The sequence below is a fragment of the Aureobasidium pullulans genome, assembly GCF_000721785.1.
Source record: "Aureobasidium pullulans EXF-150 unplaced genomic scaffold scaffold_23, whole genome shotgun sequence".
Classification (NCBI taxonomy): Eukaryota; Fungi; Ascomycota; class Dothideomycetes; order Dothideales; family Saccotheciaceae; genus Aureobasidium; species Aureobasidium pullulans.
Genome location: NW_021941043.1, coordinates 297,238 through 311,494, shown reverse-complemented (window position 1 = coordinate 311,494; position 14,257 = coordinate 297,238). Strand labels below are relative to the sequence as shown.

General features: G+C 50.5%; 7 protein-coding genes across 7 annotated transcripts; 3 read left to right on the top strand and 4 right to left on the bottom strand.

The window, feature by feature from the left end:
- Window positions 1-99: 99 nt before the first annotated feature.
- M438DRAFT_408581 (uncharacterized protein) lies at window positions 100-1,077 on the top strand (the record flags this gene model as incomplete). Its single annotated transcript, XM_029909962.1, has 3 exons — window positions 100-395; window positions 453-968; window positions 1,020-1,077. 3 exons carry the CDS (start codon window positions 100-102, stop codon window positions 1,075-1,077), a joined length of 870 nt encoding a protein of 289 aa, XP_029756937.1.
- Window positions 874-2,600, bottom strand: M438DRAFT_368473 (Inosine/uridine-preferring nucleoside hydrolase). Its single transcript, XM_029908046.1, has 6 exons — window positions 2,474-2,600; window positions 2,198-2,417; window positions 2,017-2,136; window positions 1,687-1,958; window positions 1,020-1,635; window positions 874-968 (listed from the first exon to the last, which is right to left on the bottom strand). Exons 1-5 carry the CDS (start codon window positions 2,573-2,575, stop codon window positions 1,168-1,170), a joined length of 1,182 nt encoding a protein of 393 aa, XP_029756936.1. The 5' UTR covers window positions 2,576-2,600; the 3' UTR covers window positions 874-968; window positions 1,020-1,167.
- Window positions 2,601-3,007: 407 nt separating this feature from the next.
- M438DRAFT_303896 (uncharacterized protein) lies at window positions 3,008-7,568 on the bottom strand. The gene is made up of 4 exons (XM_029902176.1): window positions 7,524-7,568; window positions 4,340-7,475; window positions 3,813-4,285; window positions 3,008-3,756 (listed from the first exon to the last, which is right to left on the bottom strand). The coding sequence occupies exons 1-4, from the start codon at window positions 7,548-7,550 to the stop codon at window positions 3,085-3,087; spliced, it is 4,308 nt and encodes a 1,435-aa protein (XP_029756935.1). The 5' UTR covers window positions 7,551-7,568; the 3' UTR covers window positions 3,008-3,084.
- Window positions 7,569-7,934: 366 nt separating this feature from the next.
- M438DRAFT_348667 (uncharacterized protein) lies at window positions 7,935-8,491 on the top strand. Its single transcript, XM_029906198.1, has 2 exons — window positions 7,935-8,071; window positions 8,129-8,491. The coding sequence occupies exons 1-2, from the start codon at window positions 7,940-7,942 to the stop codon at window positions 8,183-8,185; spliced, it is 189 nt and encodes a 62-aa protein (XP_029756934.1). The 5' UTR covers window positions 7,935-7,939; the 3' UTR covers window positions 8,186-8,491.
- On the bottom strand, window positions 8,332-10,034 carry M438DRAFT_385650 (uncharacterized protein). Its single transcript, XM_029908975.1, has 4 exons — window positions 9,860-10,034; window positions 9,764-9,806; window positions 9,595-9,711; window positions 8,332-9,543 (listed from the first exon to the last, which is right to left on the bottom strand). Exons 1-4 carry the CDS (start codon window positions 10,026-10,028, stop codon window positions 8,478-8,480), a joined length of 1,395 nt encoding a protein of 464 aa, XP_029756933.1. The 5' UTR covers window positions 10,029-10,034; the 3' UTR covers window positions 8,332-8,477.
- A 1,336-nt stretch (window positions 10,035-11,370) lies between these two features.
- M438DRAFT_281196 (uncharacterized protein) lies at window positions 11,371-12,423 on the top strand (the record flags this gene model as incomplete). Its single annotated transcript, XM_029901222.1, has 1 exon — window positions 11,371-12,423. The coding sequence occupies one exon, from the start codon at window positions 11,371-11,373 to the stop codon at window positions 12,421-12,423; it is 1,053 nt and encodes a 350-aa protein (XP_029756932.1).
- A 351-nt stretch (window positions 12,424-12,774) lies between these two features.
- M438DRAFT_377323 (Zip-domain-containing protein) lies at window positions 12,775-14,212 on the bottom strand (the record flags this gene model as incomplete). Its single annotated transcript, XM_029908727.1, has 5 exons — window positions 12,775-12,790; window positions 12,845-13,197; window positions 13,248-13,845; window positions 13,898-14,022; window positions 14,090-14,212. The coding sequence occupies 5 exons, from the start codon at window positions 14,210-14,212 to the stop codon at window positions 12,775-12,777; spliced, it is 1,215 nt and encodes a 404-aa protein (XP_029756931.1).
- Window positions 14,213-14,257: the final 45 nt, after the last annotated feature.

Here is a 14,257-nt window from a genome sequence, read left to right as displayed (position 1 = left end):
CATTGAGCAGGCACTCTGCCACGTCCATTCCCTTGGTCATATTTTATCACAACTATTCACAATGCTCAATTGATCCCATCTGTCCAACATCTGTCCAACATGAACTCCCAGCTGTACCAGCCAGCAACCATCTTGCAATATGTTGCCATTCTCGCAGCAATATATGTGTTCCTGAACGGCCCTTTCTCTGGCAACTCCCAAACTCAATCCTCGTCTGACGAGAGTTATGATATGCCATTGTCTCAAGAAAAGGCAGAGCAACTCGTCTACCCAGAGGCGAACTTACAATGCGATCATCATCCTTACGGAGTTCACATTTTCTCGAGGAGTCCCCTGATCATATACGTTCCGCATTTCCTATCGCAGGCAGAGTTGAAGCATATGATAGACATAAGGTATCACAGATAGTATTCGGCACCAGGTTTCTATGCTTACCTTCGATTGACCAACAGCGAGGACAAATGGGAGCCTTCAACCATTTACAGCAACAATGTTGAAGCCTCAGACACGAGCATCCGCAAATCAGACAAGGCCATGATCGAACGTGACAATACCGTTCAATGCATCGAGAAACGAGCCCTCGACTTCCAAGGCTGGCCAGTGGACACCTTCATCGAACGATTCTGGACACAAAGATACACCACATCTGGCCACTACGCCCATCACTACGACTGGGCGTTTGCATCCAAGACAGCGCATCGCGTCAGTACTTTCATGGTCTACATCGAAGCAAATTGTACTGGTGGAGGCACCAACTTCCCGCTTCTCACTAGACCCAAGGACAAGCGTTGGTGTGAGTTTATCGATTGCAATGAGCCTGAGCAGAACGGTGTCACGTTCTTGCCCAAAGCTGGAGGCGCTGTGTTTTGGGAGAACTTTGATGTCGATGGCAAGGGGTGGAAGCAAGGCCTTCATGCTGGCATGCCTGTGCACAGCGGGGTCAAGATTGGACTGAACATCTGGAGTTGGTGAGTAGCATTGACACCCAGAAGTGATAACGACAGACTGACGTATTACAGGTATCAAAAAGGCCATCAAGCAGTTGTTGGAGGAGATGCGCCTAAGGATGAAATATAAATCAGCACAAGGCGGAAAACACAATGTCGAATCTCAATCACACAGATCTATTACATCTAGACTACCTCTATATTAAAGTCGCGAATTACACTACTCATCATCAGCAACACTCCAGAGAGCCGACATTGCCATGGTCTCCGGCTTCTCGCCCTCCGCCTGCTTCAAGCACAAGTCAAGCATTCTCCAGATGGTAACAGCATCCAGCCCTCTTGGTACCCGCACACCAGGCTCACCGGCCTTCAACGGCGTCAAGACGGTACGTCCACACTGCGAAGTAGTTCTAGCAATCTCGTCAACACCGTGTTCGCCATCAATGATAACCTTGATATCAAATCTTTCTCCACCTCTGTCGTCGAAGAGGTCGGGGACAAAGGTCATTGCTACGGCGAGGGGATCGTGAAGTGGAGGTCCTTCTGTCAGTCCAAAGATATCGGCGTAGGTCTTTGCGAAGAAGGTGAGGATTTGATTGAAGAGCACGCGGAGGACAGACGCTTCTGAACCATCGACTTCCTTGTCGAAGCCATACAGCAATTCTTGGCAGATTGCGGGTGTTGCTAGCTGTAGACTAGTTAGATGATTTGGCTCTGACTTTGAACAGTGTACACTCACCATCTGATGTGTCAAGTCCAGAGGAGCGATGGTAGTTTTCGCTGCGAGGACAGGGTTGCTGAAGACAGATTGGGCAGACTCGGGATCGATGTAGATGTTGAATTCAGCCCAAGGGGTCCAATTACCAAAACGTTCTCCTTCGCCCTCGAGTGAGCCCAAGGGTGCATTCGTAAAGCCGCCTCCAACAGCGCCGCCCATGATGGTCAGTCCAGCGATATGGTCAACGATATCCGGAAAAGTGTTAAACAACAATGCGGCGTTTGTAAGACAACCTGCGATTTACTCATCATTGGCCAGCCATTCAATGGCAAAGTGGAATCCCAGACTCACCGGTTGCAACCAACCATGCAGTCTTCGGTGGCTCAGCAATCAAAGCCTTATACATAGCCAACACAGCGGACATATCCGTACGCTCCGGTGCTCCAGGCTCAGGCAGAACAGTAGTACCATCTAACACAGTCTACATCAGTAATTCATACCACTAAGAATCCAATTCAAATCAGAAACACACCCAATCCAGATTCGCCATGGATATCTGGAGCAGACGCAGCAGGACGACAAAACGGTTTACTAGCCCCAGCATACACAGGGATATCCTCCCTGCCAATGGCCTTCAAAATAGACCTAGTATTCTTCGTCGTCTTGACAAGAGGTGCATTGCCATAAACGGTACTGATACCGAGTAATCTCAAAGCCGGACATTGGGCAGAAAGCAGAATTGCAAAAGCGTCCTGTGCGAACTGTTAGTATTCCAGACATTATTGGATTTTAGGGGGAAGCATCATACATCGTGTCCTGTATCGCAGTCTAGCCAGAGAGCGACTGGTTTGCCATTGCCCTTCCATCTGGCATAGGCATTTGCCGACTGTTCCGAGTATTCAACAGGCATTGTTCAGGGACAAAATCGGTATTGATGGAAAAAAAAGTTGTGTTGGTCAAACAGTCATGAGTTCGGAAACCTTGATGTGGGATCGACGCCTTGGCACGTGGCTTGGTCGAGATGGAGAAATAGATACGGACGATATGGCGACAACGAGGAGAATTTACTATCTGTTATATCTACGAACGATGAGGAGGGCACAAGTGTTTGTTTGTCTTTCGCTTGAAGAATTGTGGGATGGAGCGGACAAGTATGGCAACCTCATTCGATGGTGCTTGACACTTTGCTTCTTGGGCAACCCTGGCCACAATGACAATTCGACTTAACATTTCATGACCACGAAGCACAGTGAAGAAAGTTTGCACTCACTCATACGTGCCAGTAGCTTGATGTGGTCAAGTATCGCTAGGGCTTGTTCCCTCAAGGCGAAAGCAAACAGGTACCACGTTCAGCCAGTTGCCCGATAGCACAGTTTGTTAAGATTGCGAGACGCTAGTTGGTGTTTTGTGCGTATAGATCTAACCCTTCCAAGCTCCACCAAATCGTCGCCAGTCCTCCCAGATGCCTCTCAAGACTGCGCGATCAGCGTTACCCATGCTGGAACTCAACGCCTTGACGCCACGAGTGTCGTCGGCACCAATCTCTGCAACATCAATGATGGCCCACATTCCGGGAGTGAGCGCATCGCGCATTCCCTCGCCCAGTTTTCCGTTCAAAATCAGAGTACAATAGTAGTGAAGGATGTGAGGAGCATGTTGAGCAACATGCATACGAGCCTTGCGTGTCTCATCAACAAGCTCAGGCGCCTTCCCTCTGTTTCCTGCCACGTTCAATTGTGGTGGGTTGCAAAGATTCTCAAGGATTCTTGAGAACTTCTGTGCGTGCTTGAGGGTTAATGACGCATTGCTTTGGTCGAGCCATGCGGGATGTTTGAATCGGTTGATTGTTCCAGCGTCTCTGCTGCTAGGTGAGAAGAGGCAGGCAAGAAGTCTCTGCATCAAAGGAACGAGGAGATGGAACCGTCCACCCAGGCTTGAGCGGTGGAACTGCAAAAGACTTTGGGTGATCGTACAGAGACCCTCAAACATCAATGATGCTTGTTTGACAGACTTCATTGGCGATGAGGGTGACGCAAGAGTGGTTACTGTGGCAATAGTCATCTCTGCAGAGTATTGTGTAACGAGGTTGGGCTAGACAAACCATTAGTATAACTGTCCGTGTTTTTCCAAATGTGAAAGATGCTTACCTGTTCTCTCAAGACTGCGATAACACAGGCGACTAACTGCTGATGCACCCTGTATTCGGTGCAAGTATTGAGTAGCTCAAGCAGTCGTATGAGAATCGGAACTGAACCAACCTCAGAAGAGATCGCTCCATTCTTGCGGGAACCATGCATGGCAGATATAATGCATCGAACCAATACAGCTCGTTCTGCAGTACACTGTTCTGCTGAGACAGGCAGGATACGTTCTATTAAGGCGATCTTGTCGTCCTCCGAGATTGCTTGTACACTCTTCGTGAAAGAGTCCGTGATGACCCAGTACTGGTCAGCATCCATTTCCTGTGTCAAGAGGCGCTCGGCACTCGTGCATATATCGGTGGGATTTGTTTTGGATGCAGCCAAAGACAAATGCTGGAAGCATCGCAACAAGAGGGAAAAAGGAACATCATTTGTTTCTTCAATCAGGCTACGCAGCTTCTTTACAAAGCGCTTCGCATCTGCGGACAGTCAGTCTCTTTGCCTACAATTATGAATCTGTTAGAGACACTCACATTTCTCGGTCGAAGAACCGCCAGACTCCAACACAGATGCAGGGATGCCAATGTACAGCTCAACAGCCAACTTTGCCTTGAAAGAGTTTTCCTCAGAGAAAGCAGCGTCTGTTGAGCTTGACAGTGTGTCCCATAATCTCTTCACCAATGAATCAATCGTCGATGGTGAACGATGGGGGAAGCTTGACAGCTCCTTTTGTGTAAGACGAGCTTCAGTTGCCTCAAACAGAGCGTTCACTAGCAAGACTCTGCCTGGTGCTGACGGCAAGCCCAAGTCCTTCTGTTTGCTCACAAAATTTGACATTAGCTCCGAAAGTTGTTCCAGATACAATTTGCTTCGCTCTTGCTCTTTGGTATCAATAACATGTCCCAAAAGGCGCTTACAAATGCTCTCGAAAGCACTCAGCTCAGTGCTGTTGTAAGGTACTCCAGCTAGATTCCAAAGTACGGTAGGCGTAACCGACACTTTGGCGGTCGCATTTGGCAGCTCGAGCATTCCCGCAACCAGGTCAAGGCCGTGTTGCTTGGCTTGCCCATTGACATTTTTCTCTGTCAACGAGGCCACAACAATGTCCAAGATTTTCTCTCGCTGTTGACGAGAGAAGCCTTTCAATGGCCATTGGAGAAGAATCTCGAGCCATGATTCTGTAGCAGCAGAACCCTCGACAGCTTCGCAAACGACGTTAAAAAGGTCGTCCTTGGTAGGCAGGTCACTAGTTGCAAAGACCGAGTCGAGAAACTCGAGAAGCACAGTACTTGAGTTTGACGAATGAGAAAAGAAACTGCTGAACAGATCCTTGAAAAGTTGTATCCTCTCAGTCGTAGGGATGCATGATAGCAGCTCGGGAAACCCAGTAAGGACTGTCAGAAAGGCGGCAGGACGCTGTGAAGCATAAGAGTGAGTGATGTCCCCGTCCTTTGATGGCAGAGCTGCGCGACAGAACAGATGTGCATAATCGGATTCATGGCCAGTCAAATGTCTCTGCATATCGCATATTGAAGCGACAAGGACAAATGCGGAGTCTACTTCAGAAACGGTACCGGCAGATGTGCTAGACTTTACGTTTGAGCCATCTTGAATCTTCTGCAGGGCATATTGTGTGACTGGACCATCGAGAAGTGTGGCATTTCGCGATTGGACTTCTTCGTCCGAATGAGAGGTAGACCAGATCGGGTACCACAGCTGGTATATCTTCGAGCACAAGCCGAGGAGGTGAGCAGAGAGTAGACCGTTAATGTCTGAGATCTGCTCAATAGCGCTTTCCACAACCGAAAGTAGTGTCTCCAGATGAACAACGAGATCGTCAACCGTTGCGTCTGTCTTCACGGCGCCGACAATTGCATTCAGCAGAACAGTGTTCGCAAAACATTGAGCGCCGGCGCTAGATGATGATGATGATGATGCGATCGATTGGCTTAGTGCATCCTGTCTAGATTTCAGCAAATCAGAAATTTGTGTAGACGTCAAAGAAGTCTCCAAGAGAGATCTTAGGGATTCCTCCAATGACGAATCTGCCCAGAGAAGCCATCGAGACGTTTTTGAAGAGGTCTGAGCACTCAGACAATCCGACCATTGATCGAGGAAAGCAGGAAGATTACGGGTACGTGCGTATGCGTGCATGAGAGGAATTGCGATCTGGTAGCAAAGGTTACGAGGATTTATCCAGTCATCGTGAGAAACGGAGCCCAAGACAGCACTTGCTTTTGCCTTGCCGTTACTCGTTAGCGCCTGGAACAAAGCCTTGGCTGGAGCAGAGTTGACATCTGTGAAGATACCAGCGTTCATGTTTAGGATCCTAGCGACAAGTGGGAAGTCCGGTAGCACATCTGAAGTCGTGTCCAAAGACGGTAGAAGGTTACATCGCTTGTCCAGAACCTCACTCAGCACATCATTATCAAGCACCAGACCTTTTCCTGAAAGAACATCAAGCATCTTGTTTAAGGTCTGGTTGACGATGGTAGAGTCCGGTGAATTGTTGGATAAAGTGATTGTGTCTGATAGAGAAGTGAACAGGAGATGGATCCAAGGGGCTTCTATTATCCTTTGCTTTGGGTTGGCGATAGGTGCACAGCGAACGGCCAGGTCCAACAATAAAGGCACGCAAGCGTATGCATTGACAAGCTGTTCTGTTCTGACGGTATCGGCACCGTTTATATTGAGAAGAGCTGTGACTTGCAAGTGCAATGGTTCCAGTCTTTGCGCTAGCCCGGGAAGCTCGACCTGGGGGCGTTTCTTTTGTGTAGGAGTTTTTGAATTGTAGAAAGCCACTCTAGCTGGTACGAAGAGGTGTGTGGCTAGGAGGCGGTCCAGAGAGCGAATTGAGTGTTGCGCATAATTCTGAGAAGTGCCATCCAGCTTCGACTCTGAATGCAAGAAGCGAAGGAGAAGTGCAGCGGGCCATAAGCACTCGGTGCAAAAGGAGATATCCAAAGGGTCAACGGAAGCATTTGGTTGTAGAATGGCTAGATCTTGGATGAGGGTCAATGATGATGCCACAAGAGAAGTGGGAAGATTCTGGGAGGATTGCAGATGCAACAGGCCATAGAGAGTGTGCTTTACGAAGCGAACAAGCTCGGCGTGATCAAGACGAAGAAGAGCATGGACGCGGTTCTCTGAAGCGGCATCCGTAGCAGAAGTCTGCGTCGAACGAGAGATCAAGAGACGAATAGAAGCCGTGATTTCTCCAAATATGAGTGCAGGGTGGTCGGAGGCAGTATCATTGGCGGCGCTTTGCCTCTTTCTTTTCTTGCTAGAGCGTTTGGTATCGTCTACGTGACTTGGAGCCAGAGATGAGGCAGGTGGAAAGAGCTCAGCGAGAGCCTTGGAGCAGGTGTTCAGAGGGCTGGCAACGGCAAGGGACTTGGCCAGAGCAGCAGACGGCATGCGCTCAAGGATGCGACGTAGAAGAGTCCATGATGGGAGGCATTGACAGGGTTCCGGCTTTGCAGAGAGCTTGTCCAGCAGCCAACGTAGTACAAAGTCCAGACGGGCAGTATGCGAGGTTGAGGAAGGAGTAGCTGAGTCGACTTCGGCCTGAGGGTGCAAAGAGATATTGAGGATTCGAGCGGCTTCCTGCACGCGGTCCTCAAATGAATCAAAGGTTTTGTCAAGGGAAAGAAGGCGTTGCAGAGACGACTAGACTTGTTAGCACTTGACTCTACAAGAGACTGAGGCTTCACACACCTTTGAATCGTCAGCGCGGGCAGCCATGACCGGCTCAAGCAGAATGTAGAAAAAAAAGGCAACGCTCTTTCCTTCGATGATGGAGTTGCGCATAACTTTTGCAATTGCATGTGAAGGGGTCCGAGCTCGGCGTCTGCAGCGGGAAAGCGCGAACGACTCCCGGAGCTGGCAGGGCAGGCCAGGGCCTCATCGCGACGACGACAAGCTTCCCTCTTTCCTCTTGATCAATTCTCCAATCCACACATCACAATGTCCGACTCTGTTGCTCCCTCATCGCCCTCGGCCCCTGGCTCTCTGCGCTCTAACAGACCCATGAGCGAGGCCCTCCTCAATGAGAAGGCATGCGACCACCTACTCGATCAATTGCCATCTACTTACTGACTATGCCATGTTAGTGGGACCACTGCCTGAGCACCATGCTCATCCGCTCTACCCTCGGTGCCTCGTTCGGTGTCATCTTCTCCGTCCTCCTCTTCAAGCGCCGCGCATGGCCCGCATTCGTCGGCTTTGGTTTCGGTGCCGGTAGAGCCTGGGAGGAGTGCGACAACGTGCGTCTAGCCATCCATTGCACTCTCGCTTCTCAGACACCTTCTGACCATTTACAGAGCTTCAAGCGCGCCGCTGCCCCCACCAGAGACGGTCTGAGAACCATGAGACAATAAACGCTTCGCTGAAGCCCGCCCCCTTCTTCCTACGCCTGTGTCTAATTCTCAAAATCGAACCTTTTTCCTACTACTCGCTGCACTGAGCATATCAAAATAAAGTCGCAAAACTCGTTGGCATTGTTACAAAATTCAGAATCTTTGAGAAGACCATTTCGGGCTACAGGACTTTAAACCTTCTCATGAACATCGTAACTTTGTAGGCTGTACTCTCCTAAACTCCTCCAGATCCAGACGCATCCCATACCTCCGTTGCAGCACTTTGGGAAATATAGCCTCTTACAATTGCAGCTCACTGTGCTCTACCAACCTCATGTGCCTCCAGCTCTGCCAAAGGTGACTCTTGTGTTACATCTCCGCCTCCATATCTCGATCGAGGAAGGCTGGACGGTGGCTGACCATTGTTGGAATAGTCCGAGGACGGAGTGAAGGGCTTGTATGCAGTGTACTGCGATGGAGCTCTGGGTGTTCCAATGGCAGGACTCACCATCCACAGTGATGAGTTGGATGGTGTTGGGCTCGTCATTGTGGTCGGATTAGGGGAAGGCCAGACAGGAGCATCCGCAGGTGCCTCAGCTGCTCCGCGAACATCCTCAGGTGAGTACGGCTGATGATTCTCGTGTTGGACAGAAGATCCTAGTCCAGGAGTGGCACTATAGGCATGTTCAACACCGGGCATGCGTTCGGTCGCACGACGTAGTTCCTCCTCTAATTCACCTGGACCGTGTGAATCTACTTGTTCGCCAGCTACACCATGTGGGCCATTATTGTGCTCCGTGACGCTGTCCTCGTTTGTGCCTAGGGAGTAGCCGGCCTTGTTTGACTCTTCCTTTGAGCTTCTTCCTCCAGCAGCTCTACGACGCTTCCAGCACTTCCAGAGTATGAAGATCACCGATAGGAGGATGATAGAGCCAGCCGCTGCTCCAATTACTACGCCAATTATCAGTCCGCGAGAGCTGGCCATGGAACTGTTTGAAGCCGCCAGAGTAGATGCAGAAGTATCAATAGCTTTGCTCGGCGACGTAGGAGATGTTGTTGAAGACGCCAACAAAGATGGTGATACAGACAACTCTCCTGACGGCTGTGACGAAGGTGCTTCGGGATCATTAGCAGAGCTTGTCTTCGTGGCAAGGGAGGTAGAGCTAGGTGCAGCCGAAGGCGTGGAAGAACTGCTTGTAGTCGAGAGTGCAGATGCTATGCTTGTAGGCAAAGCAACTGCTGTGGGAAATGCGAGAATTGCACTCTTCGTATCAGTACCCGTATTGGTGTACGTAGTAGTCAAGTGCTCGGTGCCGCAACCCAGAACGTATTTGTTGTCTCGGTATTGCGTGGTACAGAAGGGAAGATTGGAGTCCGAGCTAGGGATGTTCAGTTGGCGTAGCAAGATAGAGACAATATGAAATGCTTACCAATAGACACATGATCCGGTGACGTAGTCGCAAGGAGTTGGGAGGCCGGATGTGTAGTCAATACATTCTGTACGGGGCGCACAGGTGGTGCCAATGGCAGTGCAACAACCAATGAATCTATGCAGTCAGTCGTTGTTTCGAACCGATTGGAAATGGGAGGAGCCCATACCCATCGCGGCCAGACACACAGGCGGCTGGCAGGAAGCAGTAGACTAGAAGATGTTGAGTATATAGCAACTGAAGAACAGAACAGTGGTTGACTCACACTTGCTGCTAGAATCACACCAAGTCACGGCTGCGCGCTTCTGGATCAGCAGCCCAACCCTCGAGTGCCAGGGGTCTGCGAGAATTGGGTACGAAGGTGCTGCTGTTATCTGGCCCAGTGCATCGCCGACCAAGGACAAGAAGAAGAGAATAATGTAGGTGAGGAACATGTTGATGATGAGGTAGTAATGCTACGATAAGCTCTTGTCTTACATGCGCGGAAACCAGACAGCCAAAAGAGAAAAGGTTCGTTTGTTGTGGATGGCGCGGACTTGGACTCGTGGATAGTGTGCAAACGCCCATGTGCAAACAAACGACACCACGACGATTTCACCGGAGGGGTGATGGAGTTTTGGAAATACATCTCATAGTCCGACCCATTTTACCTGACTGCTTGCTCGATGACACTGCCCTGTTTGACTGTCGTCCATCTGTTGACGTCTACCTGAATGAATCTCGCACGCCAACGGATACATTGCACGGCAGGAAGTGCCATTATTCCACCTTGTTCATGACGGAATCTGTATGGACACCTTTGGGAGAAACAAGGCGTTGGTCAGACGGATTCTTGCCGTGTTTTGGTCTTTTGTGTCGTGATGACACTCTTCTTCCAAGGTTGATCAGAGAACAAGAAAAAGAAATACAATGAATACCATAGATGCCACGGCTGACCTGACTTTTACAGCTCAGAGTCGTTGCTAGGACGAGATCTCTAGCGATATGTTTATGAGGTTGTACCTGTTGCACTTGGATATCGAGGATAAGGTTCAAGACGATGATGAGAGATGTACCTGACAGTGTCGTTGTTCACGTTATCTCATGTCGCTTAGTCAATAGAAGACGTAGCTATTTAGGAGATCAAGACAGGCAGTCGTTCGAAGATCAAGGGATGACGGGTATGAATAGAAATGACCATCAGCAAAAGACGTTCTCGAGGTCATTTGGTCTGGGCCGAGACGCTTGGCTTTCTTCAGGGCACAAATTTGAGCAAACCTTCCAAGGGACGAATGTGGAGCAGAGCAGTGATTCCTACGTGCCTCGTGCAGACCTCTAGATGCATGACGAACGGCAAGTTCGGAGCGTGTTTTGATTGTTATTTTGTTGTTGGGTTTCGTGCAGCGCCATGCTGTGATTTGGGAAAGGCCGACGGCGGACGCGCAGCTGAGACATTTAGCACCTGTTTGTCGAGTCTCGTGGATGGGGCGCTCATGTCTTGACCCCTGCGGTGAAGTTTCTCCCACCTTCTTCAAATAAGCGAAGACTGCCACCCGCTTCCATAGGAGCGAATCTCTCTCTGCGCCCGAAGCCGCGACAAACAAGCAGCGTCTGCAGACAGACTCTCGGGTGTTCAATACTTATTCTACTCGTATTGGGAGAGACATCTCGGAACGGTTTGTACGAGAGATCCGAGGGACAGCAAACGGTCGTAACCACCCACGTCACATAATGGACCGAGTGGATTCCTTACTCGGGGCGACGGGCAGCGGCCAGCTGAAGTTTGTTGATACGCCCATGGACGACAAAAGCGCTGTGCAACCTCGCTCGCATGCGCCGACGTATCCGGCAAGTCCTCTGAAGAAGCCGCCTGTGCCTGCAGCTCCAAACAGCGACAAATCTTCTCAGTCTCTGCCCCACAACCAGGACAAGGACAAGGACCAGGACAACAACAGCACAAACAGCCTGCCTCTGCCTCTGCGACCGCGGAACCAGTCCCCCTATACACGACCCCATTTGCGCTCCAGATCCCACGCCTCTGCGCTTGCTCCTCCCATGGCGCCGCGAGCCCACTCACTACCTTCGGTCCACTCGGCTGGCCACCAATATTCTTCCTCACCTTCAGCCTCGCCATTGCTGCGTCCATCGAGCCCCATGTCCTCCCTGTCTCCGCGACAGCCCTACTCACCAAACATGCGCCCGACCTCTCCGTTCCGACCACGATCTCCACTGGACGAGTCGGCCTACGCACAACAATCTTCTTCCTACGATGGAGCCTTCCAAAGCATTTCCGAAGATGCCGAGCTCAACATCACCCCGCGATCACTCCCCGACAACACATCACAAACTGCCCCGTTCGGACGTTCCCTCTCCGTGCGCCGCCAACGACCATCTTCCCCTCTGCATTCGCTCACTCCTTCGGCTGCAACTTCTCGCTCAGTGTCTGCCACTTCTTCGCCCTCAGTACCTAGCGCCCGCTTTACCGAAAACTTTCCTCAACTACATCACTACTCCAGCAATTCTTCCTTTTCGAGCATCTCTACCACACCATCATCCGCCCGCTCGAGATCTCCCAGTATTTCTTCCCTGGAGACCATCGAAGACAATCCCGATTTAGAATGGGAAGCCATTGAGGCCGACCGTGCGGCCAAGCAGCGCGCTGCAGCAGAAGCAGAGGAACAAGGAGATGACAACGAGCCTCGACGAAGGGGCAGTTTGGATCTTCCAGGCCACAGAAGCGTCGGCTTCGGCTTTGGCAGAAGAGGCGGAGACGCTGGCCGGAAGAGATGGAGCATCTGCGGTGGTGAGAGGACAGTAGACCTTGACCTCGAAACCATCTGGGAAGACTGATTGCCCGGCCATTGCTCTGCTCACGACAAATCTCTTTCAATGTTCTCTCTGGCGACTTCCCCACGTCTTCTTGTTTCATGTTTGGTTTCTGTTTACATGCGTTACACCACGGGGCCCAGGTTTTCCGGTTTGATGGAAAGTAAAAAGACTGCTGGCTGTCTGTCTAATTTTCCCGCTTTTCGCTACGATACCCCTATCAACGACTCAGGTCTTAAGGTAGACATGCATTAATGCCCCTGTTATGCTATATTCAATATGAGTCCTTTTTCCAGGCTTCTTCTATTCCCAATATTCACACTCGAAGTGAGATTGTTGATATTTGACATGTACAAAGCTGACTTGATGAACCGATTACGACCACGAGATGCTGAGGATTTCGTCAGTATTGCAGATTGGTAGGATTAAATAGCGGTCAACTTACGCAATCATGATACCAGCTCCAGCAGCAATAGCCACCAACTGGGTGACAATCTTCTTGACCTCGGCAACCTTGTTAGGTCCAGTCTCCATGAGTTCAGGCACAACGCTCATGCCTACAAACATGAATGTGCCGGCAGTCCAAGGCAACAAAAGGTCACCCCAGTGAAGACTGGTACCGAAGAGTCCAGGAGTGGAAATAGCATCGGCTGCATTGCCGCCGTACTCTTGAACTGCGATGCCCATCAGTGCACCGGTCAGGGCACCTGCAGCGGTCAGGAATTGTGCTCCGATTGCTGCGCGCTTGGAGAAGCCGGATTGGATCAGGAGAGCGAAATCGCCGACCTCGTGAGGGACCTGTGATGTTCTGAGCCAAAGTTCTTGATACTTACGAATATGAGACTGACCTCGTGGAAAAAGACGGCAGTGGTTGTCAATGCTCCGACAGTAGGAGAAGCATAGAATGAGGATGCCATGGCAAGACCATCAGTGATGTTGTGAGTGAAATCGGCAATAATGTTAAGGTAACCTCTGTTGGAGCTGGGACCACTTTCCTGCTGTTGTTCAACAGGTACGACAGATGCCTTCTCGCCGTTGCGTTGACGCAGGCCTTCGGTTTGATCCTTCTCGGAACCAGATGCTTTGGCTGACGCAGCTGCCTTTTCGCCGCCCTCGATCTTGCCATGAGCGTGACCGTGAGAGTGACCGTGACCTTCGTCACCTCCAGAGGCAATACGGATAGCCTTGTCGAGGATGACAAAACTGACGAATCCCACCATGATAGCAATGCCGAGCAAGATGTTCTTGTTGCCATCGGCGACAACCAGAGTGACATGCTCAGGACTGTCCTCGCCAACGAAGATCTCGGGAAGGAGATGGAAAAGAGTGTCTCCCATTAGACCACCGAAGGCAAAGGCAACCATGGTGTTCAAGGATGCTGGGTCAATATCTGAGGGGCACAGAGCCAGCAAGAAGTTGGGAGGTCCAGAAATGTAAAGAACGCTCCTATACGGTCATCAGTGAGGAGACCATGAGATGCCAGACTGCACAAACGAACAGGAGTGTGTTGACAGCAGGAGAGCCGGGGAACAAGACGGCGAATGCTCTGGCTGTAAAGCCTGTAGCGGCCTCATGGGCAGTAGATGCCTTGTGTGCATTGAGAGTCTGGACCAATGGACATTGCTAACGATAATGAGCATACGGATTCATATCTAGATCAATGTCTAGCATTCGATAAGAATGGACCAACCTGGATCTGTTCCTCGATCTCTGCAGATGAGAGGTCTCCCACGGGGATCTTCTCGGATTGTGCAGCGATGATTTGGCACAAAGCTACAAGAACGACCAACAGGATGGCATATACACGGCTCATGATTGCCATTTCCGATGCGATCAGAACAATTAAATCCAATCGTCA

Bases quoted from the DNA above. Each gene is read 5' to 3' on its own strand.
- M438DRAFT_368473 (XM_029908046.1), bottom strand. From the start codon at position 2,575: ATGCCTGTTGAATACTCGGAACAGTCGGCAAATGCCTATGCCAGATGG. The intron at 2,418-2,473 runs GTATGATGCTTC...CAGTTCGCACAG, and splicing joins ACTGCGATACAGGACACGAT to GACGCTTTTGCAATTCTGCT. The intron at 1,636-1,686 runs GTGAGTGTACAC...ACTAGTCTACAG, and splicing joins TGGACTTGACACATCAGATG to CTAGCAACACCCGCAATCTG.
- M438DRAFT_385650 (XM_029908975.1), bottom strand. From the start codon at position 10,028: ATGTTCCTCACCTACATTATTCTCTTCTTCTTGTCCTTGGTCGGCGAT. The intron at 9,807-9,859 runs GTGAGTCAACCA...AACATCTTCTAG, and splicing joins GTGTGATTCTAGCAGCAAGT to TCTACTGCTTCCTGCCAGCC. The intron at 9,712-9,763 runs GTATGGGCTCCT...CTGACTGCATAG, and splicing joins TGTGTGTCTGGCCGCGATGG to ATTCATTGGTTGTTGCACTG.
- M438DRAFT_348667 (XM_029906198.1), top strand. From the start codon at position 7,940: ATGCTCATCCGCTCTACCCTCGGTGCCTCGTTCGGTGTCATCTTCTCC. The intron at 8,072-8,128 runs GTGCGTCTAGCC...GACCATTTACAG, and splicing joins CCTGGGAGGAGTGCGACAAC to AGCTTCAAGCGCGCCGCTGC.
- M438DRAFT_303896 (XM_029902176.1), bottom strand. From the start codon at position 7,550: ATGGCTGCCCGCGCTGACGATTCAAAG. The intron at 7,476-7,523 runs GTGTGTGAAGCC...TAACAAGTCTAG, and splicing joins CCCGCGCTGACGATTCAAAG to TCGTCTCTGCAACGCCTTCT. The intron at 4,286-4,339 runs GTGAGTGTCTCT...GACTGTCCGCAG, and splicing joins CGGTTCTTCGACCGAGAAAT to ATGCGAAGCGCTTTGTAAAG.